The sequence below is a fragment of the Lepisosteus platostomus genome, chromosome 16, assembly GCF_059453375.1.
Source record: "Lepisosteus platostomus isolate fLepPlt1 chromosome 16, fLepPlt1.hap1, whole genome shotgun sequence".
Lineage (NCBI taxonomy): Eukaryota > Metazoa > Chordata > Actinopteri > Semionotiformes > Lepisosteidae > Lepisosteus > Lepisosteus platostomus.
Window position 1 is genome coordinate 13,430,768 of NC_142626.1, and position 25,317 is coordinate 13,456,084.

The 25,317-nt window shown below is 38.1% G+C and overlaps 1 protein-coding gene across 1 annotated transcript in view; it reads right to left on the reverse strand.

The window, feature by feature from the left end:
- LOC148646899 (protein NLRC3-like) overlaps nucleotides 1–25,317 on the reverse strand; it is a 1,251,308-nt gene that overhangs the window by 862,547 nt on the left and 363,444 nt on the right. Inside the window, exon 5 of the mRNA XM_088608945.1 lies at nucleotides 18,915–19,088. Within this exon, the coding sequence (XP_088465071.1) occupies nucleotides 18,915–19,088 (174 nt within the window). The remainder of the gene's footprint in view (nucleotides 1–18,914; nucleotides 19,089–25,317) is intronic.

Below are 25,317 nucleotides of genomic sequence, written 5' to 3' on the forward strand. Positions count from 1 at the left end.
TTTTCATCTTCACTATCCCCATGGCTTCCTCATGGAATCACTGCATCCTGGGAACAGAGGAACTGCTACAGTATTAATGTATTAAAGCAAATGTTTCAAACAGCCTGAAGAAGAATATTTTTTCCCTGATTTACACCAGGAGAGGCAGAGTGAAGAGGAATGGCCAGCCTCTAAGCAATCAGTTAGACGTATACAGAATTTCGATGGACTTCAATGCTGAATAGTCAATTTCCTGTTTAGATTAAAACTGGAGGGATGCAGAATATCTATCTCTCTCCTAAGTATTTTCAGTTGGTATGTCTTGTTTTTGTGTGTATTTTATTCCATTTTTTGTCTTATGTTAATTACCTTCATGGTAAAAATCACTGGGCCTTTAATCATTTAATGCCACCAGAGAACAGCGAGACAGTAATATTACAGAACATCTTGTGGAAAATTCTCAGAATAACATAATTATATTATTACATTAATACGTTGACTCCATCTGTGATAGATTACAACTACTACATTCTAAGATGTTAGTTAGCAGAATCTATTGCAATATCCCCTACTGTTAAATGTTCAAAGTAAACCAAAACAAAGTGACTATGTTGTATGATAAAAAGTTATTAGTTAATAAGTTACAGTATATAGAATCTCTCTAAATAAGACTTATTCTGTATGGAGTGGGTGGTGGGGTGTTCTGGAAAATTATCTATACTGTATGTTACATTATTAATAAGCACACGGACAGACAGAGGAATCAGGGTTAGGAGTTGCAGTCTCAGTCAGCAGATGTGTGGGTCATATGTGGTATTTTACCAACAGATTTACCATGGTAATGGTAATCACCATGTGGTCCTTTGTAAGTGTTCCTGGGCTGACTGGGCTGGGAGCGAGTGAAGGCTGCAGTCTGCAGACTGGGACCTGTCTGCGGAGAAGGTGGGGAGACCAGCGCGAGAGGAGCTGTGTGGAAAGTAGACAGCAGGGTCACTGGGGAGAGTTCACCAGGAATAAACAGACAGAGGAATAGCAGGTTCTGTAGCAAGGTCAGCAGAGGACTGGGATCCCCAAGTGCTGGCAAGAGGACCTCCAGGGGAAGGCGAGTCTCTGCTGGATCAGTGCTTTCAGAATGTTTAGAGAAAAAGCTTGTTTTTAATTACAGATAGGCCTGCCTTAAATACCCCACTTAGAACATTCTGGTCACAGTTGTCTGTCTGGGTACAGCCACAAGGAAGACAGGTGGGATAAACTTGGTTTGCCCCAGCTACAGTGCTTAACTGAATGTGTTTAGATATTCTGAATGCAACTATATTCAGAGTCCAACTTTCACAGTTCCAATGATCAGTTAAAGTTAACAATTGGTTCATGAAATAGAAGATTTAGTTTGTTGCAGTAAGAATTTATCGGGCAGAATTCAGTTCTTCACCGACTCACCCTTTGGATCTGGCATGTTGGAAAAAAGGTAAGCCCTGATTTGGACTGCTTGCAGTCACCTGGTTGGTAAAGTCAGAATTGCCAAGTTAGATGGACAGAGAAGAGGAGCCGGTGGGTTTACCAATGAAATGAGCTCGGTGCTACCTGTTAAGATACAAAATCACAGCTGAGGATTGATTAGGATGTTATCAGGTCCATCAATGAATGATCATGCTGAGGGTGTCTGAATGTCTTGGGCAGAAGGGCAATAGCAAACTGAGGGGAGCCAGGATGTAATAGAGCTCTAATGTCAGAGTACTGATCTAGCAGTATATGCACTACATATTATATACACATAACAACAGACCCAACCATTGCAGATTGCACCTGTTCTCCCAGCTCAGCGTTTCTAACTGTCTGTGATAGGATTTGCTTACGGGAAGGAGCTTTGCATACCTGTGCCGCCTCACTGCTCCAAACACTTTAAGACTCACAGTGTGGATCAGTCACTGTTCAGCCCTTTCAGAGACACTGACACACAGGACAATGATGCCACTGATTTTACTGCTGGGGACACTGGGGCTCTTTGCTCAAGGTGAGGATTGAAGAAAATACTTCTCTAATTTTATTATATTTATTTTATTAACATTAATTTACCTTTAAAAGTTAAAGTTTAAAGAACTGAATAAATTTAGAATAAGTAAAAAAAATTAACAACATTTTTAACATTAATTTCCCAATATTAACCTAATATTAACCGCAGTTTTAAAGATCTTAGAATAAAATTAGAACAAACCTCAAATTTAAAGAACATCAATAGAAATGTAGCAAATGTATTTTCTAGGGCAAATATACATAATACAAATGTTTGTAAAAAGTATTGGTTCTCTATTTTTATTTTATTAACATCAATTTTACAATATTAACAAAAGTGTGAAAGAATAAATTTGGAATAAATCTACAATTTAAAGAACTTCAATAGAAATGTAACCAATGTGTATATAATAATAATTGCTTACACTTATGTAGCACTTTTCTGGACACTCCACTCAAAGCGCTTTACAGGTAATGGGGACTCCCCTCCACCACCACCAGTGTGGATGATGCGACAGCAGCCATAGTGAGCCAGAACACTCACCACACATCAGCTATTAGTGGGGAGGAGAGCAGAGTTATTCAGCCAATTGGGGGAATATTAGGAAGCCATGATTGGTAAGGGCCAATGGGAAATTTAGCCAGGACCCCTACTCTTTTCGAGAAACGCCCTGGGATTTTTAATGACCACAGAGAGTCAGGACCTCAGTTTTACATCTCATCCATAGGACAGCGCCAGTTTACAGTATAGTGTCCCCATCACTATACTGGGGCATTAGGACCCACATGGACCACAGGGTGAGCGCCCCCTGCTGGCCCCAATAACACCTCTTGCAGAAGCAACCTTTTTCCCAGGAGGTCTCCTATCCAGGTACTGACCAGGCTCACACCTGCTTAGCTTCAGTGGGTTGCCAGTTGTGAGTTGCAGGCTGATATGGCTGCTGGCGTATATATTTACATATTTATAAAAAGCATGTATTAATAATTCTTGTTGCTATTTCACTTCCAGTGTCCAGTGGGCAGATTGTTCTGACTCAGTCTCCAGCTCAGTTTCTTCTCCCAGGAAGCTCTGTCTCCATCAGCTGTACAGACAGTCAGTCTATTAGCAACTACCTGCACTGGTAGCTGCAGAAACCTGGTCAGGCTCCACAGCTCCTGGTTTATGTTGCAACAAACCGTTATTCTGGGGTTCCTGATCAATTCACAGGCAGTGGTTCTGGAACAGTCTTCACACTGACAATCACTGTAGTCCAGGCTGAAGATGCAGGAGATAATTACAGTGGTCAGAGTGGCTATAGTTAGCCATTCACACTGTGATACAAGTCTGTACAAAAACCTCACTCAGCTCTACAGGAGCTGCTCTGGCTCATCAACAGGAACCACTTAGGACTGAGGCTGAGAACAGCTGCAGAACTACTACAATCACACTGAACAGAGCTGGGTTTGTACATCATTTATAAACGTTGTGTAATAAATACACAGAAATAATGTTTAGATGTATTTAGGTATTAAGCTTAATAGGCTATAAAAGTGAAAATTACTAATAAAATAATGTTAATTAACATTAACATTATAGCAAGGTTGTATAAGGTTAGGGGGGCTGTCTGGTGTGTAAAACATCTGGTTGCAGCACTGTGGCTGTTGTGCTTGAAGAGCTATTGACTCGTGAATATTGACTCGCTATTGACCCCCCCATCCCCATGTACCGCCTGTCGAATGGTGCCATATTGAAAAAATCATAAAAAAATAAAGAAAGGGGCCACAGCCACAGCAAGGTTGTATAAGGTTAGGGGGGCTGTCTGGTGTGTAAAACACTTGGTTTCAGCAGTGTGGCTGTTGTACTTGAAATGCTATTGAGCCATGAAGAAGACCCACCTTTCCCAGTATATTACCTGCAGTGTTATCTTCAAAAAATCATAAAAAATAAAGAAAGGCTCCACAACCCAAAACAAAGCTGGGAAAAATCAGAGGACCTGCTTAGTGTGCAAAACACTTACTTGCAGCACTGTGGGTGCTGTGGTTTAAATGCTATTGGTTTGTAAACAGAAAACCCCTATCCCAGTGCATTGTGCCACATTAAATAAAAGCACGAGAAAAAGAGATTCAGAACACAAAGCTGTGTCAGTGTTCTGTGTAAAAAATCGGTTTGCACATCATGGGAGCTGTTTTTAATAAGCTGCTGAGTAAAGAATATTTGAATCTTCCTGCTGTCAGTAGTATTGTGAATATAGTTGACCCTTACCTGAATTAAAACAGGACGTAAAGGAATGGTTTCAGAAATCAAACAAAGCTTTATTCCCGTGCTTACAGTCTGGGTAATTGAAGACTGTGCTGTTCTGCTTCCTATGGTCATATACGGGTTTTTCGCACAAAGCTGTATTGAACAGTATTTCTTGCGTTGTGAACGTGTGTACACAGCGGTCCCCCGGGTTCCAGTTAGTGCGTAATTACGCATCAATGAAAAACCGGAGGTTTAAAACAAGATAATTAGCCCACTGATAGTTTGATGTAGAGGCTGTGGAAATTTCCACAAGTCGTGGTCTTTAAAATGCATTTGGTTTAAAGGTGTTCTGTGCTTCCATTGCGAAGATATGGGCAAAAGAATATTCGTGCTTGGTAAAAAAAATGTCATAAAAACGAAAAAGTAAAGGCTCAGAAAGCCTTCACAATGTATTTTATACACAAAGTAAGTGTTTTTGTAACTCTAAGAGGTTTTGTGAAAACGCTACAGGCGTGCCAAAATCAGTTTCGAACTTCAAGCTAACTTTACCCCGGTCACGATAGAAGCAGGAAGCAGAAGCAGGAACCGTTGTCAGAAGGAAAGAAGGTGACTCTTCATTGTTATTAAAAAATGACTTCGAATCGAACATGTTGTGATATTTAGAAATATAAAAAGTCAATTAATTGTCCATAATATTGCTATTTTATTTTTTCAAAGAAATGTTTGTTAAAAGAAAAGTCATGGCACTAGCTGGATTTGAACAGCTGACCTGTTGCTTACAGGTCCAGCACTTAGACACCCACACCACTCACATGAGGTGTGGTGAAGCAGCCCTACACATACAGTATCAATAGACATTGTACAGCATATACTATTGTGTTGCAGTATATGAATATAATTGTATCATTATTAATTTCTTTAGATACGCGATTCCATATTATATTCCCTATTAATCAAATTCTAAAAGTATGCTTGTCGACTCCGCTATCGAGCGTATTCGCAGAAAAGCTTAAAACTACCACTTTTTAAACACATGTTAGTTAAAGACTTCGATGCTTAAACTGTTTAGGGAGAAATGGAATACTGGTGAGTACCGAGACCAGCCATATACAGTTTACATACTGTACTGTAATACTGTATGTTTATGTTCCAAAATTAATATCGTTTATGGCCTTCACACGCGTTATCCTCCTATTCTTTTTATGCTCAGCTACTAAGATTTCCCTTCAGTGGTAAAATTCCATATTGTAACGCAACGGGGGCTCAGGCGGGCGCCCTTGCCGCATCAGGTCGGCCCCACACTGTCCGGGGCTCGAACCCGGGACTTTCGCGTCTCTCTGCAGCGACCTAGCCCCGTGAGCTAAAGAGAGATCTCTCTACAGCCCCGTAGCTGTAGTCCTGCTATCACAGGGAAGGGCGGTGACGTCACCTGCTCTGGTACGCCGGCTCTTACACAGTACCTGTCGGCCGTAAGCGTTACAATATGAATATTCAATACTAAAACGGGCACAGTAAAGACATTTAAATCTTTCTATGACCGACCAACGCACCACGAGTGCCCCTGTCGGTCAACCAATCACATACCGCGGTATGATGCGTTTGGATGTGCGATGACGTAGCGAAATGCCCGCGGTACGTGTTTGTGCCGCGCACTTTGAATGGCTGCATCTGTATACTGTATTTGAATGATAGCAGTAGCTTAAATTAAAGAAATTTACAACAGTATTGCACTTTCTTCATCAACATTTTATGCATCAAACTCTTTAATTCGGTCACTTACTGTGGTTATTTTGGAAAGGTTCTGACAATATAATACAGTATATTACGCTTATGTATTTAATAAAAAGCTATAATGTTTTAACCTGTTCTATGAATACTTGCTATCGTTATTTCAACATGGACTTTTTAGAGTCTGCTTAATATAATATGAAATCGCATAACTAAAGACATTAAAACAATATTAATTTAAGGATCTAAATGCAATATATTTATATATCTAGTAGTATTACTGTATTCCACTTTCTTTGTAAATATCTGCATCGACTCATTGACTTGTGATTACTATGGAAACATTCTGACCTGTCTGTTTCAGCTGTCTTGCCGAGTGGTGTGTTGGACCAATGGGTTTGGAGAGCTCCTCTCCCCCCAGAGGTCTGTGTTTTATTCTTGCTTATGGTACAAGTTTTTCTTTTAACAAACTCCTTTTTAAAAAATAAAATCCTAAATATTATGTACACTATACTGACTTTTAATTGTTTTATATCACAAAGTATTCAATGTTAAATTATATCAATAGATACATGAATGAGTAAAGGTGAATACTGTCAACAGTGGGAGAAAAAAAAAACAGTTAAACTGGTTTAATTCGATTCAATTCAAAATATTAATTCTTCCAGTGGGGCAATTTAAAACAAGCCTTAACAACAAGCATTAAAATTAAACTATAATTATAATAAATACAATCGAAAATAACAAAGTGGTATTAAAAAGACCACTGAAACTGAACTATAATAATGTATCTGATCATTATTAACATATTAATTTATTATTAATAATAAAGAATAATTTCAAACGTCTTGTATTTTTTTCAGGGTCATTTGTTTTCTCACGTTTTCATAACTTTTGCTTTCTTATTAAAATGCCTATTTATGATGGGTGATTTTTCTTCTTCATGATCAGCTTAGAATCTTTGTGTATGCTGTAAGTTCTTTTTAATTTTTTAACATTTTAAACACCTTAATTTTATAAACATAACATGCGTTTCATACGGGAAAAGTCACGTTCTCCTGTCTTCCTGTGGTGTGAAGCAGATCAGCAGGTCGCTGAGAAAATACCGCCCCGCTCACTGAGCTCCGTTAGAGAAAAGGCAGAACTGAGAGAGAGAGGAGGTGTGGAGCTCAGCAAGACAGAATGAGCCATCTGCAGCCTGGATCGCTTTCAGCACCGAGCGTATCTGCATAAAATTAATCAAGCAATTTACATCATTTCTTTTAACTTCAAGATTTTTAATTAGCATTAAAAAAAGCTTTCTTACCAGTTAGTTTTATTTTTGAAACATCGTTAAACAAAGCAAGTGCTTATTGTACTTCCTCGTGACATTACACATGGCAAAATTATACATTTTAATCGATTTTAATATTTTTAATACATTTTAGAAAAGTTTCATTTATACAAATACCACAAGCGATTCTCGATTGTATTTCTGAATGTTATGTCACACTTAGTTCACTATTTCAAATACATCTAAATATGAAAGGCAAGTGTTAGCATAAACTATTAGTAATCAATAATGAATATTAACAATTTTACTGTAATAAATTTTCCCTTCTTTCACATCTTGAAAAAAATATTAATTTACAAGACTTTGTTCCAATATACATTAAATCTGAGTACTGTATCAGAAAATAAGCAAAATACAAAATTTTAAAATAAAGAAAAATGTCAGTAAAATATAATAGGGTAAAATATAATTGGAATATTTTTCTAACTAAACAATCATTAATAACAATGCTGAAAAATGTTACTGTTATAAATATATAATTGTATTACCTAAATAACAGGTTTGGCACACTGGTTAGCATGCTTTTTGTATCTTTTTTTCAGAAATAAAACAGGAGCACCAGATGTCTCAGTGGTTTTCAAAATTTAATTATGCATGTAAATTATGGGTTTCCTCAGGGGATCTGATTTCCTCACGTAGTCCAAACATACTGGCAGGTTGATAGGGTTCTGGATAAATTGGCCCTGGTGTGAATGTGTGTGTTTGTGTTGTGTGTCTGCCTTGTGATGGACTGGTGTTATGTCCAGGGTGTATCCTGCCTTACATCTGTTATTGCTGGGATAGGCTCCAGCTCCCCTCTACTGGATAAAGAGATTAGAAAATGGATAGAACTAAAGATACTGTGTAACTATACACAGTGTTAGAAAACCACTATGAGATACTGTAGCAGCAGTTACTCACTGAGGATACATTTTAAAGTGCTGGCTTAGGAAAACAGCTTTTTCACCTCTCTGGCACATCAGTATCCACAGGCTAGTTTGTTATTTAAACAAATTGCCTCTTAATACAAACTTCTTAAGATGCTGGCTCCGTGGATCAGCATTATCTACTGTATGTTTGCCTATTCCTTCTATTCATCTGCATCTAACACACAGTTCAATGCTAGCAACTACACAAAATCTAAAATATGTTTATGTTTAACACTTTTCGATTAAATTATGATTAAAATATGCATGTTCACGTGTTCTTTTGTAACACACAGCTATCTGTGATTGTTTTATATATTTAAGCTTTTGCAAGTGTTTGTGCATTCCTTTTCTGCGCTATGTCTGGTTCAGGTGCAACATGGACATACAGAACAACCAGCAGTACCTTTCTACTGGAAAAATGGAAAATACATGTTCAACCCACTAGTACCAGCTGAACCCAGAGTGAACCCAGTTTACGCAGTCAGTATACACAGTTCAAATCCACGTCCCTGCAGTGACGCCTTCATATAGACAAACTGCTCATACACACTCTTCCACTCTACATACAGAAAGAGACTTATTACTGAAATTGTATGAGGGAGCCAGAGCCTATACCAGCAATCCTTGGGCACAAGACAGGGTACAATCGGAACGGGACTCCAGTCCATCACAGGACACACACTCACACCAGAGTCAATTTTCCCAGAATCCCATTAATCTACGAACATGACTGTGGGAGAAAACTGGAGTACCTGGAGGAAACCCATGCAAACATGAAGAGAATATAAAAACCTCACGCAGATACAGTAGCATCCCAGAACTGAATCCAGGGTCGCAGTGCTGTTGGGCAGCAATACTAACCAGTGTGTTACCATGCCATCTTCCTAGGAATTAACTGCACAAAATAAAAACTTGCATGTATGCAATATTCAATTTTATTAAGACAAAATGTGCATAGCAAACCAACAGAACTAATTATATATTTAAGATACAATCTTTTTTAATTCTAGAAATAAGAAACAAATTTATACTCATCCAGTTACACACTGGACCAGATCCAGAGCAAGAGAGAGACCTGTCTCTACCTTTCACATATACTAGAGCACAATGGAAACACAGTCCTTCACACAGTCTGCTCAGAGGGGTTTGATCAGCAGGTCTGCAGACTGTGGTGTTTGATGAACATCTGGAGGAGTTTGTTCTGTCTCTTAAAGATAAGAAATTCTGCCACCTTGCTCCGTTAAGGAATCTTCTTCAATGTTTAAATCCTCATGTTCTGTAAGAACAAAAAAACACAATGAATGGATCTAAAAATTGAACTCTTGCAGATTGTCATTGTTTTATTATTATTGTTATTCATTTAAGGATTTGTGCATGACAGTGTTTATGGCTAATAATATTAATGCTTAAATCATATTACATTATGTCAGAGTACATGTATTCAGAAGCCACTGTCACAACTCTTCCAACAGACACTAAAGCCAGGGACTGGAGAAATGGAAAGGTAGTGCCAATCCACGTGATGGATAACAAAACTGAACCAAGCAATTATAGACCAATAAAGTCTGATTTTTATTACACGGAAGGCCAAATTATAAAAACTAAACTAGAGGATCACATACATGGAAAAGTCAACAGGGATTTAGAGAAGGTAGGTCTTACATAACCAAGCTTGGTGATATGATACCGTGTATTTACATTTTCAGAAGATTTTTAATAAAGTTCAATATAAAATATTAATTCATAAAATACAGGCAAAGAGAATGTGTGTTTGTATTGAGAATTATTTAATAAATAGAGAAAGGAAATAAGATAAGAGTCAAACTGCAGTGATGTAATTATTGGAGATCTGTACTAGGACCACTGCTCTTTTTAATTAATACCAATGAGCTCTTCATGATACCAAATTAGTTGGATTAGCAAACACTGTGGAATCATCAAACAAAATTATAAAATATTAGATAGAAATTAATGGACAAACACCTGGCAGATATATTTAGAATATTTAATATATTATTCTAATAATATTTAGAATTAACATAGTAGCAAAATTCACTTGGTCTAAGGCATGCCTCATTCTGAATCACAGACAATGATGGCAATATGGCACTACCCATACATTGACACTTCATCTGTTTTGTGATATAAATTGGAGATTGTTATGGTACATGTTATCTTGTACTTGGTAGTTTCCTTATGATTTGAAATGCACTCATCATTGCAGATTCATTATAATCCCAAAATGTAAAATAACCATTGCAGATCCCCTTTAATATACGGATCCAGCCATTCAAAATGCATAGAGTACACTGCGTCAAAACGCGGTGGGCGTGGCGCATCATACTGCATGCAAATTAAAATATGATAATAGCATCCGGAAGAACCTTGAGATAAACATATTGATAAATATTGCAAATCTAACTCACTTCCATAGCTACTTCCTTTCAGATGTATATAAAATATTATAAAAAAGGGAGGAATATAAGAGATAAGGGTAAGATTCAAATGGACCTAGTGTTCAAATCTAGAATAACTTTCAAGAAGAAAATTACCTACAGAATTAAAAATCTACAACATATACAGTATATATTTTAAAAAATGGGAAAGGTTGTGTTTTGAGCCTCTCAGTAATCATATGTTTACAAAGAGCCCAAAGACAAGAACGTGTATAAAATTAGACAAAAAATACTTTTATATGTCACCCTTCTTTTTTGTTTTGTATTTTCTAGGTGTTACCTTTTGATGCATGTGAAAAACGGAATGCTGTGAGTCTTAACATATCTAAATAAAACAATAAAAATAAATCACCAGTGTTCACTTACTTCAGTGTTGTTAATTTACAGTTGGGATCCCTCTGAGCTGCAGACAGCAGTTTCACTCCTGAAACTCCCAGTTTATTGTCACTCAGATCCAGCTCTGTCAGACTGGAGTGTTGAGACTGAAGAGCAGAGGCCAGATCTTCACAACATCTCACTGTTAGTCCACACTTACTCATCCTGCAGACAAAAATACAGGAGCACAGCTGAACATCTGTAGAGCTCATCCACATCCTTCTTTCCAAGTCTTCACTACAACACCCAGCTCAGCAGTAATATACAACATCATGTCATTATCCATCTCATAGTGTCCATGGATGAGGATGATGAAGATAACCTGCTTCAAATTTTGAGTTCCAGAAGGAAGAAGAAAGATGAGAAGAAACTGTCAGGAAGGGAGACAGTGGGAAACAGGGAGACACATGAAGCTACAATGGTTGGAATAGGGAAATAGAATGAGAGAGACTTTGACTTTTAACTATAATAGAAATTGCTTCACATTTTATGGCGTTTTGTTAAAGTTATAGCTTTGGTTGTTATTCTTCACATGGTTGAATTCATACAAAATGTAAATTAACAACACTAGAGAAAGAGAACTGGAGATTTTGATTGTTATTGGTAGATGTGTTGAGGAAAACAACATTCTCTTTTGAAGAAATAAACAATTTAAACAAAAACAAGCAAGGTTATAACTATAACAACACATAATCAAAATGTGAAGCAATAAACAATCTCAATCATAATTTGGCAGAGGAATCGACCGTGTGACTGCATCCACTTTGTACGAGTCAGGAAACTGAACCAGAATTCTGCCCCAGACTTTGTCTGCCACAGGGGAAATCTTTAGACTTGGGATCCATCTGTACATTTCACTTGAATACCATTAATATTGATACAGTTGGACTCCATTGTCAATAGAGTACTATTGACATTAGTTCTGTTAAAATTACTATTATAATGTGTGAGAGAGAAGCAATTATGTTTGAGAAAACAAACTGTTTTATACCAAAAAACACAGGGAGGCAGAGGTGCACATTTGTATTCCAATTGGGAGGGGAAAGACAAAGAAAATACCCCCCCCCCCCCCCCCCCCCGACAAACTAACTGACTAAAAAAAACGGAAAGGTGGTCGTGCCTAACAATGAGGCCATACCAAAACAAAGTCTCTCAGTATTCCCCCTTTTGAATGCTTATGCCTCATTTGCTTAATACAGTATCTTAATTGGCAGCACCCAGAAAAAAAGGAGAAAACAATTAGGGAAAAAATAATAACTCTCCAACTGAGGACCATAACAACCATTGATATAGATTCCAGGTTAGTTAGAAAACTAACCACATTTCTCCATGATACTGTGACATCACGGTGGTAGTGACCCCAACAAACAGGCGTGTCCACCACTCCAGACACACCCCTTACAGCCTGCTGGGAACGTTTTCACATTTTTTGCAACCACTCTCCTTCAAGAATGGTGATGTGCTCACTCCCTCATCATGGCACCAGAGCATGGGGCACACATCCTCAGAGACCTCTGGGTCCCTGTCTCACAAACTCTTAGGCCCTGAGTCTCCAGCTCACTGACTCCACTGGCCTTTCTATCTGATGTCCTCTGAGATCATAAAGGTCACCGAGCCGAGCCCTTCTGTGGCAGATTCCTGGACTCACCGAGCCTCACCTCTCACACGCCCTCCGGCTGGTCCCTTTCAGGGAGATGGCACCCTCTGCTCCGAGTCACCACAAGCAGCTTCCTGCTCTTTCCCTGATCTGGAGCCTCCTGCTCCCACATGACACTCACTGGTCCCCTCACGGCCAGTCAGCACTTCGACTTCCAGGTCCACCTCCAGCTTCTGACATCCTCACTTGAAGCCACCAGACTAAGTCTCACACACACAGTCTCCAGAGACTCACTCCCGCACTCAGACCTCTCACATTAACAACCCCGAGTCTCTCTTCATCACATCCCACTCGTGCTGAGACTCAACACACTTTCCGTTATAAAAAACAAATACACAACCTCCCTGGCTCCTCACTCTGATGCCACTCTGTGCATACGCTGCACAGGTCTGCCTTGTCAGTGTCACTGCCAGTAGCTCACTGATAATAATAATGGACATTTTCATAATTTTATTTTAATTTTATTTTTTATTTTGAAAGGCTAAGAAAACCTTGTCAGTTCATTAACATCACCAATTGTACTGATGGAAATACAAATCAAGGCTACTAAGTTTACAGAAAAAGTGAGAGAGGTGTGTGACAGCTGTGGTGTATGAAATGAGGGTTTGTGCTATGCCTACTTATTGCTCATACATTTCAGGCACCTCAAACCTCTCAAAAAGGCCACATATTGGAAGAAAATGTGGATTACAAAGAAAAAAAAAAGTGGATTGCAAACTCTGATCTTTAAGAAATTTATAACTGAGCTGCCAGAAGATAACATCTCTTTTACCATTTGCTTATAAAACTATGACTGTGTGTCTATAACTGCCAATAAGTATCTGTATAATTTTAGATTTTGAAAAGGTTTTGAGACCCATGGACCTGGCTTTATAAAACCTTCATGCAGAATGTGCTGCCTTTGTTCCCCCAGTTTCAGTAGAAGACACTGGAGTAGCACTGGAAAAGCACTGGAAAAAAATCTGGGTATTTTCATGAGCTACAACTTTAGAAAATTGACTTTTAAAGAATGACAATTAAACCCATTGTTTTGTACTCAATTACAGTGTGGTGCCTAGTGGAAAGACATATTAAAATCAGACTACATGGGGCTCACACTGTCCAGTTTTTATCAAAACTTGTATATTATCTGATGGATGCCCGTTTCTTTTTCTTCAATTGTTGAATAAGGGAAATAACATTTGCATCTGCCATTGTTAGGGATAATATACAAAATTTTTCATTCTTTGTTACTTCCCTCTGCTGTGTGTTTTTATGGGGTTACCTAGGACATGGAGCTCTGGGTCACCCCTTATGTAAGATAACAGATGCAGGGGACACAGCTTAGTGAATAGTGTCCTAATGTTACTCTTTGTTACTTGGATCCTGATATAAATCCTTAAGGATCTATAACAGCTGGAAATTGATGTGTCATTCATGGATACACTTCTCATTGGACACTATTTGGAATGATCTAAATCTTGCTTTGAGAAATCCCAATCACCAGTTGATCCTTTTTAACTTAATTCCTAGGACACATCTATTGTCTCGGGGTCAGTTTAAATGCATATTACTGATTCCCCAAAGTGCACACTGTGTTCCCAGGGAGTCACAGGCACACTCTCTCCTGTAGTATGGGAAAGCACTGATATTTTAGAGTTTTAAAGTTTTGGGGAAAGGTGTGTGCAACACTGTCCACACTGTTGAAGCAGAGTGCTCCTTACTCCCCTCTGGTCTTATTGCTGAATAACCACTTCTATACTGACTGAGAAGCACTACAGAAAAGGGTCTAGCTGGCATTACTGCTGTGAAGACAGTGATTGAGACAAATGGAGAACAGACAAGAGAAAGAAAGAGACAAAGTTAAAGAGGAACAAGAGAGTGAGGAGCAAGTTTAAACCTGCGGGACACGGAAATGAGAGGGGAAGCTTTTCTTACAAGATCAGGCATCTTATATTTCTCATCACAGTTTTATTACAGGGAAGGTGAGACACAGTGGGATGAAGAAGACTGTAGAAAGATGTGTCTGAATATAGAGCACTGAGTGGAACTTTTCTTTCTATTTAATTCCCACTTGCTCCCAATCAAAATCATGACCCCACCTGCAATATTTATCCACACCTCACTCAGAGGTCCCAAGCTCTCAGACAGGGTTTTAACTCTTGGTATCAAAGTAGTATTGCAAAAATTCTGCAAATTTCAGTTCAAAATCATTAACTAAGTGAAAGTACTGCATGGTTGCCATGTTGGTGAAGGAAGACGAGAATCTGCTGGTCTCAACCCTGGCGAGAGCAAGAGTTTGCGAGGATTGTGATATAAAACTGGCCCTTCCTGCTCACTAGTCGATGTAAGCGAACAAGAAGCCAAAACTTGAAAATGAATATGAGTGTGTTTTAGTTGGTTGGCAGATTGTTCTTTTTTCCAATACTGTATGGCCTGTTTGCTGTGAAGATTAAAGATCTCTCCAAGCCCATTGTTTCTCATTTCAACTCTGACGGCCACGACCACTCTAATCTCTCCGTCTGTGTTCTCAAAGACGGTTTTCCGAACTCATACATCAGAAAGACTACCGAAACCAAAATGATTCTGCAGCTAGGATCACACCTTCTCCCTTCTCTTAACGACAGACTACTGTTCTTTTAAATTTTCTCCATTCATTGGAAGTTTCATTTCACACCTCTCTACACCTATTCTGACTTCACACCTCTTGATTGGCCTCTCTTTCTGTCCCCTGCTCCCGCCTCTCACTCCTCCTCCCTCCCAGCCTTTGTTCTCCCGCTACATTACCTTTGCCTACTGCCTTGTCTCTCTCACACCTGAAGAAGGCTCCACGGCCGAAACGTTGTGTTCTCTTGCTTCTTTTTTTCAGCATGGAATAAACCTATTACTGTGACTATATATTATGTCCTTGGAAAGATTGGACATGCTGACATAACACTGATGAAAGTGTACATACAGTATACACGTACACTACACTACGGACAGTATATGTACGTGGTGTAAGTGTATATGAAGAAGGACACATCTTAATGTGCAAAGTTATTGGCAGGTGATGTTACAGGAATACCTGTAATTATTTGAAGATGATTCAATCTAATAGACTCTTAGACTTATGGAGAACAGTAAACCCTAATGTTGAAGACTCGTCATGTTATTCTACATCATGTGGAAAGCTTTCTAGCAGGATGTGACACAACTGAGGCTCCAGCATCTTCTGCACACTAAAACATAAACTAATTTTAATCTTAATTAATCAGGTTACTTTTTACAACTTACAAGTCACCTCCAATATCTTCTAAAACAAACCATGAGACTGGAACAGACAAAAAGTTTTCTTTCACCGTAGTACAGCATTTGTACTACAGATGCCGTTATCATAAACCGATAATAACAATGATCTCACACACCAAAATGCAACCTAAAAATCAAAAGCTGATGAAAACATATAAAATTAGACAATAATTAATAAGAATTGCTTACACTTATATCACTTTTCTGGACACTCCACTCAAAGCTCTTTACAGATAATGGGGATCCCCTTCACCACCACCAATATACAACCTCCATCTGGATGATGCACCAGTACGCTCACAACACACCAGCTCTCAGTGAGGAGGAGAACAGGGTGATGAAGTCAATTCACAGATGGGGAGTATTAGGAGGCTATGATAGGTAAAGTCCCATGGGAAATTTGGCCAAGATGCCAGGGTAGTAACCCTACTCTTTCCGAGAAACACCCTGGTATTTTAATGACCACAGACAGACCTCGGTTTTACATCTCATTCAAAGGATAGAGCCTGTTTACAGTATAGTCTCCCTGTCACTATACTGGGGCATTAGAATACATACAGATTGTGGGGTGAGTGCACCCTAGTGGCCCCACTAACACCACTTCCAACAGCAACCTTAGTTTTTTCCAGGAGGTCTCCCATCCAGGTACTGGTCAGGCTCACACCCGCTGACCTTCAGTGAGCTGCCAGTTGTGATTTGCAGGGTTATATGGCTGCTGGCATATTCATTGGCATAATCACAGCCATAGATGTTAATGTGCACTGAGAAACAGGTTACACGCATGCTAAACCACTGGGTCAATGGAAACCAAAAGAGTACATTTGTTTGGCTGACCACTACAACGAAGTCTGAAAAAAGGGGATCTAATTGGTTCAAATTGCTGTCATTCATTATTGACCATTTAGAGCCCTAGGAGACATCACTGCCTCTGTAACATGACTCAGGAAAGAAAAACAAAACCTCAGCAACCGGTTTGTTTACTTAGCAACCAGGGGTCATCTATTGTCAACAACTCACCCCTGCTGAAAAGCTGGCAGTGAAAATCAATTAAAACTCCTCAAGCACTGCCCAGAGGATTAGTTCAAGTTCACGTTTTTTTTAACAGTCTACAGTAGAATGAAATATCATTCCTCCTGGTCCACGGTGCAAATATAGGCAGGAGAGACAGGACACTGACATAGACATTGTAGACAGGATAGTAGTCAGGATACACATAGCACAAAGTGCAGATAGTGCAAATTACAAGGCAATACATTATACAATATACACAACACACTGGGGGGGGGGGGGGGGTTATATAGTAATATAGCAATAACTATTATAGCTTTTCATATTTTTGAATAATAATTCTGGATATGTGAACATTATCATTCCAGGTCCTGTATTCACAAAAATTAAGTAACTTTATTTATATTTACAAATTCGTCTTGATGTTTTATCCAAGCTAGTACACATATGGTAACATCTACAAGCATTTTCAGCTGTCTGACAAGGCTAAAATGTGAAAATATGATCTTTTGAAAACCAAGAAAAAAATATTTTTGTTTTTTTTCATCCTGCATATTTCTACCTGGTGAGAGGACACAGTAAGACATATAGTATAAGAAATCTAAGACTTCTACTGTATACTGTATAGTTCTACTGTATAATTACATTTTGTAATTGCAGAGTTACTATAAACTGTTTGAGAGGACGTCATTCCAGGTGGAAATAGACAATTTGGCTAAACTAAACTGTATCTTCAAACACAAAAACCAAAATGAAAAAAACGTGGACTTGTAGGTTTTCACAATGTTTTTTTTATATACAACCAAAAGCACAAGAACAGGCTAATAGTATTCTGTCAGAGAGCTTAAATTCATACAGGGGAAGAAGACGAGGAGATGCTTGTCACCACTGATTTATTCTATCAGAGCATAAGACAACACAAGGAAACAGAGGGAGGTGATTAAAGCACCAGGCAGAGTCTGAAGGAGAGTCGTTTAACATGCAGGGTTCAAAGCACAAGGATCAGTCCAAGATGTGGTCAAACAGGCAAAGTCAAAGTACAGAGACAGAGGAGAAAACACTGGGGAAATTCAAAGCTGAGAAGAAGTAAATGAGACTCTAAGATAAGAGACTAAAAAATTGATAAATTTTGCATACCTAACTTATTTCCATAGCTACATCCTTTCAGATGTGTATAAAATATCAGAATATACAGGAGGAATACAAGAGTAAGACACAGGTGAAAAAAGGAGGTTGGCACTTCCACAGCAATTGAAGAATCTAATATCATTCAAATCTGCATAAATCCAGCAATCCCCATTCATGGAGAGAATATGAGTAAAAAGTTCATATTAAATATTGAAAGAAACACCAATTACAAACAAAATATTATAAATTTGGAATCACAAATTGTTGGACGAATTGCAAGGAAAACCTGGCATATTGTAAACACCTTTTGGTATGAAAATAAATTGATGAAAAATTATTAAAGAAATATAAACAAATCCTCATTAGGAGTCCTTTTATTTCTTGGTCAAACACCAGATGAACTGCCTTCAGAGAAAGGAAGATACTTGTTCAGAACTGTCAGAACTGCAGCCATGAAATAAATCACTAGAAACTGGTTAAAGCTGGAAAGACCTTGTGTTCAAATGAAGAAGGACTCTGTGAATGAAATCTCATGAAGAATATTACTCACAGAATTATAAATCAACAACAACATACTGTATACACATGTAAAAAAGATGGGCGAAATGGGAAAGATTGCATGTCGAGTCTCTCAGTAATGAGATATTAACAAAGAAGCCACAAACAAGAACTTGTATAAAACTGCACAGCAGTTTTTTGTCTTTCTAGATGCCCCCCTTCTTTTTTGTTATTTACTTTCTATGTATTTCTTTTCTAATGGATGGGAAAAACGGAATGTTGTGTATCTCAGGATACTTAAATAAAACAATAAAAAACTAAGAAATCACCAGTGTTCACTTACTTCAGGGTTGTTAATTTACAGTTGGGATCCCTCAGAGCTGCAGACAGCAGTTTCACTCCTGAATCCCCCAGGTCATTGTAACTCAGATTCAGCTCTCTCAGACTGGAGTGTTGAGACTGAAGAGCAGAGGCCAGATCTTCACAGCCTCTCTTTGTTAGGTCACAGCATGAAATCCTGCAGATAAAAAGACAGGAGCACAGCTGAACATCTGCACAGCTCATCAACATCTTTCTGTTTAAGTCTTCACTACAACACCCAGCTCTCCAGTAATATACAACATCATGTCATTATCATCTCAGAGTGTCCATGGAGGAGGATGATGAAGATAACTGCTGCTTCAAAATTTGGGGTCCAGAAGGAAGAAGAAAATGTCAGGAAGGGAGACAGTGGGAAACAGGGAGACACACAGAGTTATAGTACAATGAAAAGGAAAACAGAAAGAAAGACTTTGACTTTTAACCATAATAAAAATTGCTTCACAAATATTAGTATATTTTATTATTATGTTATCTTCTTATAGTTATTTTAATTAGTTATAGGGTTGTTGTTGTTGTTTTCTTCAATTTAATCTCAATGTAAATTACCAACACTGGAGTAAGTGAACTGGAGATTTTATTATTGTTGTTTGTAGATATGTTGAGAAAAACAACATTCCCATTTGAAGAAAAAAACAACAACCAGGGTTTAAAGTATAACAACACATAAAATAAAAATAATAAACAATAATAATGTGAAGCAATAAACAGCATACAGTACACAAATACAACCCCTATATACTATACAAATCCCACTAAAAAGAAAAAAAACAACGATAATGAAACTAAACAAACCCCATTCCTCCCAAAAATATACAACACTGCACACTTTTTACACGTGACTACACATACTCCCACATGTAACATAGTCAAAACACACCGACACCTTCAAACAAAAATCTCTACAATTTAACTGGAGGCACCATGGGCGATTTTTTATTAAGAAAAAAACAATGACATGTCCCTGCCTAACTTAGGAATTGCATGACTTTTAAAAGCTATTAAAACGGCTTTAGTTAAAAAACACTTTTTATGTGCATTAAAACGGATGATTTTTCTTCCTCGTGAACAGCTTGGAAACTTACACTGTAAGTTACTTTTTAATTAAACATTTAAAATACTTGAATTTCATAAACACAAAGAAAAAAATCATATTCTACCATCTTCCTGTGGTATGAAGCGGATCAGTAGGTCTTTTTTTCCCCAATCAGAGGCTGGGAAAATAGCTCCCCGCCCACTGCTCTGTGTCAGAGAAGAGGCGGCACTGAGAGAGGGAGGAGGCGCGGAGCTCTGTAATACAGAATGAGCCGTCTGCAGCCTGGAACGCTTAAGGCACAGATCGCGTCTGCCTGTATAACTTAGCTTTTAAAATTAAGCAACGTAAATCATTTCCTTTGACTTCTAAGTCCTTTAATTATCAGTAAGGAGAACTACTTTCTCACCAATTATATTTATTTTTTAAACCATTGTTAAACAAAGCGGGATCTTATTGTACTTCCTAATGACATGACATGTGGAAAGATTATACATTTTAATCACCTTTAGGTTTTTATCAATTTTAGCAAAGTGTCATCAAAACATACGATTGTATTTCTGAATGTAACGTCGAACTTTCTGGGGTACAGTATGTGTGGAGTTTGCATGTTCTCTCTGGGTTCATGTGGGTTTTCTCCACGTACTCTACAGGTACCAGTGTATTCCTCAACTTTCCCCAAATTATCTTTTTCCTACCTACATCTCTAGTCTTAACATGCTCCATGAGAACTTACTTCTAACCTGTGCCTTTTCATCTACCACATAGTACCAAACAATCTTTGTCTAATTTTACTGTACCTGCCATTTTTTTGCAGCCTGCAGATAACACTTTCAGTTATTCTAGATGAAAGCTTTTCTACTACTTTGAGAAACTGAAAATTCTATTGTAATTTTCATCCCTGTCCCAACTCCTCTTCATTCTTCATTTCAACTATACTGTTACTACAGGAAGTTTCAGGTCAACATTCCAGCTTCTGTGTTGTTCATTTATTTCTTCCTCACTGTTCAAAGCTCCTCTTACTTTCTTAACTCTACCGCTAGTAGATCTTTTGTCCATACATCCACCCCTACTTCTTTTTCAAACTTTCCATCCTTCTCCTTTAGTTGCTGCAACCTGGCATCTCTTATTCTAGCCATACCTTGAATATCCATATACTTTGCATTCATTTCTAATATACACCTGTATTGTGTTATTTTACATACAGTATGTTGGTTTTTTTGCAAGACCTCTTCAGACACGCTGTTACTAGCCTGCAAATAACTCCTAATGCTTTGGACCCTGCAATAACTCAGCCTAACTTAAATCCTCAAAACCTGCTTGTATTAATGTGTTTAAATCACAAACATCATATGTAAAAACCGGCCATGGAGCATTAAAAAAAGCTGCATTGTGGAACGTCATACTGATTTAGTTTATTTAAAGGGAACTAGAGAAACCAGAAGGGCTTCTTTTTCTAGAAATGATGACTGCACATCCTTTTCACTGGGGTAATTAAATCCACACCATGTCCAATATGTTCAGAATTTGAGAGCCAGAAACCTGATCGGGTTGCATTATGCCTATCTTCAAGTCCTTGCACTGAGTTCCTATCAGGTTTTGAGTAAACTTCAACATCCTCATTCAGTGCCTGTCTGGCTTCTTATCTGTCTACTCCTCACCTTGCAATCTTCATTCGTCTGACTGGTCTTCTAGCTGTCCTCAAGAACATCTACATTCTGTGGGTGACAGGGCCTTCTCTAGCTACACCCCAGGGCTCTGGATTTGTATCCCCAGTGATATTAGAGTCACTTAACCTGAGTGCATTTAAATCTAACCTCAAAACCTTTCTTTTTAGAAAAGCTGTTTTTTAGTGTCTGTATCTGCTTCATTTTCTAACTTCGGTAGCACTTCTAACTGCTGGTCTTTCTTATTTGTATTTACTTTGTAACTTGTGGTCCTTATAACTGTTTTTACACCTGCTATATTGTTTTGAGATACTTGGATATGTGCTATATTAAATAAAGTTTCTTGTTATTGTTATAGAGAAACATGATCAGATTTTCCCTGGTTCAGAAAAAAATAGGGTCTAAACTATATTGGTGTCACTCACACCCTGTTTGCTAAATGACTTTGCATACTGATCTGATCAATCTTACTGTACATATTTTCTGAGCTTTCCCCATCCTGTTAGATTTATAATTATAATCTCCTTCTCAAAAAGATTAATTTTTAAATATCTGTTTTCACTGTTACCACCTACCACCAACACAGTGACAAAATATATACTGATCTTAACTTGACAGCTGCCGAGTCCTAAATTCATCCTGCTACCAACATTGAATAAAAAATCTTTAGATTTCTATATTTATTTCTTTATTGAGTGGTTCCATTACTAACAGCCTAAATTACTTTCTTTGAAAAATGTATTTTATGTCTTGCAAAAAAAACCTGACTTGCTTTAACAAAATATATTTACAAAACATTTCCCCTCACGATCTACCTGAATGCTCAACTATTTGAGAAGCCTTCCATGAAACTATGTTTGCTACTAATTCATATACTGTAAGGCTTTCTGATAAAATTACTGTTTTTCATATGTGTTAATTTTCTGACTCTTTTTGACCCATCAAACCTTCATTCTCAGAAATGCACTTGATTATTCAAGCCCCTCACTCTCTGCCAAATCTGCTTCAGGTTCACATGTTCTTTGTTATACATGGCCTTCTGTGATTTTTTGTATATCTAAGGTTTTGCAAGTGTCCCTGCATCCCTTTTCTGCACTATGTCTGGTCATGACTTTTTTCTGTTTGCTTATTTCAAAGTAACACCATGTAGCGGCAAGGCTTATTAAATATAGGAGTTAAGTTTGCTGCTCCCTTGCCAGTCTCTCTCTCTCTCATCTTAGTGGTGTTGGACACAGAGAGGCCATTCCATTTGGTTCAGATTTAAAGTTTTTTTCTATCTTATAGAGTTTCCTGATATGGAACAACTCCCAAGGCTGAAATTCTCCATCCATCCTAATAAATGGTCATTCTGGCGCCTTACTGTCTGGGAGATTCCTTGGGAGAGTCTCATCCCAGATTGTTTAAAACCCTAATGTAAGAGAGCATGGTTACTCATCCTCCACCTCTATCAGCCAATCAGAAACTGGTAGGGCAGGGTCTCAAATTTCCGCAGAACTTTCAACCAATGAACAACCATAGTTCCTTCAGGAAGGGGCCCCTCCAGGACATTCTCAGACTCAGCTTGGACAATCACATGGCGGCCAGTGTGTCCGAGTGCCAGGCTTTACTTTGTTCTAAGAGTCGAGATCGGAGTTCGCTTGCGCGTAACCAAAGGATCCGCCTGAGGTTAGCCCAGCAGAAAGCCTCATGAACCGCTGGTACCCCACCGTGAATGCTCGCCTGATCAACAAGTGAACTACGGTTGGAACTGTCGACAGCTGAATCTCAGTATTCAGGACTAGCGCTACAAATGGAATGACCGGTCTTCTTCCTGTATAAAAAGTGTGACTTGCTCTAGTGTAGAAGTTAGAAGTATGTAGTGTAGAAGTTGTAATCAAAGCTCATTAATGAAACAGTATAAATGACTGGTATACTGAATGTATGTCTCTTGATTTGTTACTCTTCATGATTGATTTTATACCTTATGTATTCTGCTAACCCTCACTCTTAAGATCTTTTATGTTTATATGCACATTTTATATATTAATAATATATTCTTGTGTATTAGTATCTGTGTGTGTGTTGCTGAGTTATTCCGCAAAGAATCATTTTGTGACTTAGTGCTACAATTAATAATTGTCCCAGTAAATGCTCAAAACCCCTACAACCAGCTCAATTTCTAAAACTTTTTTCTCATGTGCATTTTTGTATTTATTTACATCTCTAACACTTAAATGTCCTAAATTTTCATTTGACATAATTCTTTAGACTGAATTTTAGTTTAAGCCTTAAAAAGCTTAAGGTTACTCTAATTTTTTTTCTTGTCCTACAGAGCTCTTTAATTGTGAAGTTTCCAGCATGTTTACATTAATCTATGTACATTTTAAACTGTTATTACTAATTACCAAATTACTGTATTATGGCTTAATTCACCCTTTCCTGAACTTTTATGGCAAGCAGTGCTGGTGCTGTCTCTGGTGCAATCTTTTGTAGTTGAAATTTCACTGTTTAAAAGAATAAGAAATTAGATTGCTCATAAATCCAATCACTTATTCCCATTGTTCTCAAACTGTGGTACGCGTACCACTGGTAGTATGTGACGCTCCCCCAGGTGGTACGCCAGATGACCCTGGAAATTTGTTGTGTGCACTGACAAATTGGGTCAGGTTTAAATATTTTCTATTTTAATAAAAAGAGTGTCAAATACCCAGCCTACGTACTATGATACAGTTTGCCCTTGTACTTGAGTGGAACACAAGTGCTACTATGTGATTCTACAGTATACCATTGTATCGGAACGCATGTTATGAACGTAAGTGACCACTTGTATTTAAAAAAGTTATCTTCAGCAAATAGGGAGGTAGGAGAATGTGTGTGATTTTGGAACAATGCCAATCTTGTGAGCACAGGAAAGCGTAATAGATAACAGTAAAATATTTAAGGACTGTTCTAGGTTAATTTGAGAAAAATACACGAGCATTTCTGTTTCGCTTCCATGCGCATGAAATAAAACTTCTTTTAACTTCTGAGACCGACTCCTGAAACAGAAAAGGGGAAAAATGCAAGCTTGCAGATTGCGAAAGCAGGTAAAGGCCACACTATTGGTGAAGAACTTTGTTTACTGCTGGCAAAAGAGCTGACAAATATTATGTGTGGAGATAAAGCTGCTAAACAGATCGACCAGCTGCCCCTTTCGAATGACACTGTCACTCGCAGAATTATTGATATGACAGATGATGTCAAAAGTACACTGATAGAGCTCATTAAGATGAGCAAATGCTTTTCAATGCAATTAGATGAGTCTGTAGATGCCATTGATTTGGCCAATTTGCTCGTTTACGTTAGATATGATTTTTAAGGCACGTCCCATGAGTACTTTCTGTTCAGTAAGCTGCTACCAACAAAAAGTACAGGAGAGCACATATTTTAGCTTCTGAATGAATTTATCGAAGAGAATGGCATCGACTGGAAAAATGCGTCGGAGTTTGTACAGACGGTACTAAAGTGATGACAGGCAGACACAGCGGTGTAGTTGCATAAATTAGAGAGAGAGGGTGTTCCAGATATGAAGTGGACGCACTGCTGCTTCCACTGCGAGGCCTTGGCTGTCAAGAAAATGCCAGAGGATTAAAAAACTTTTAGACTCTGCTGTCAAAGTTTTGAATTGCATCAAGACTCAACCAAGGAAT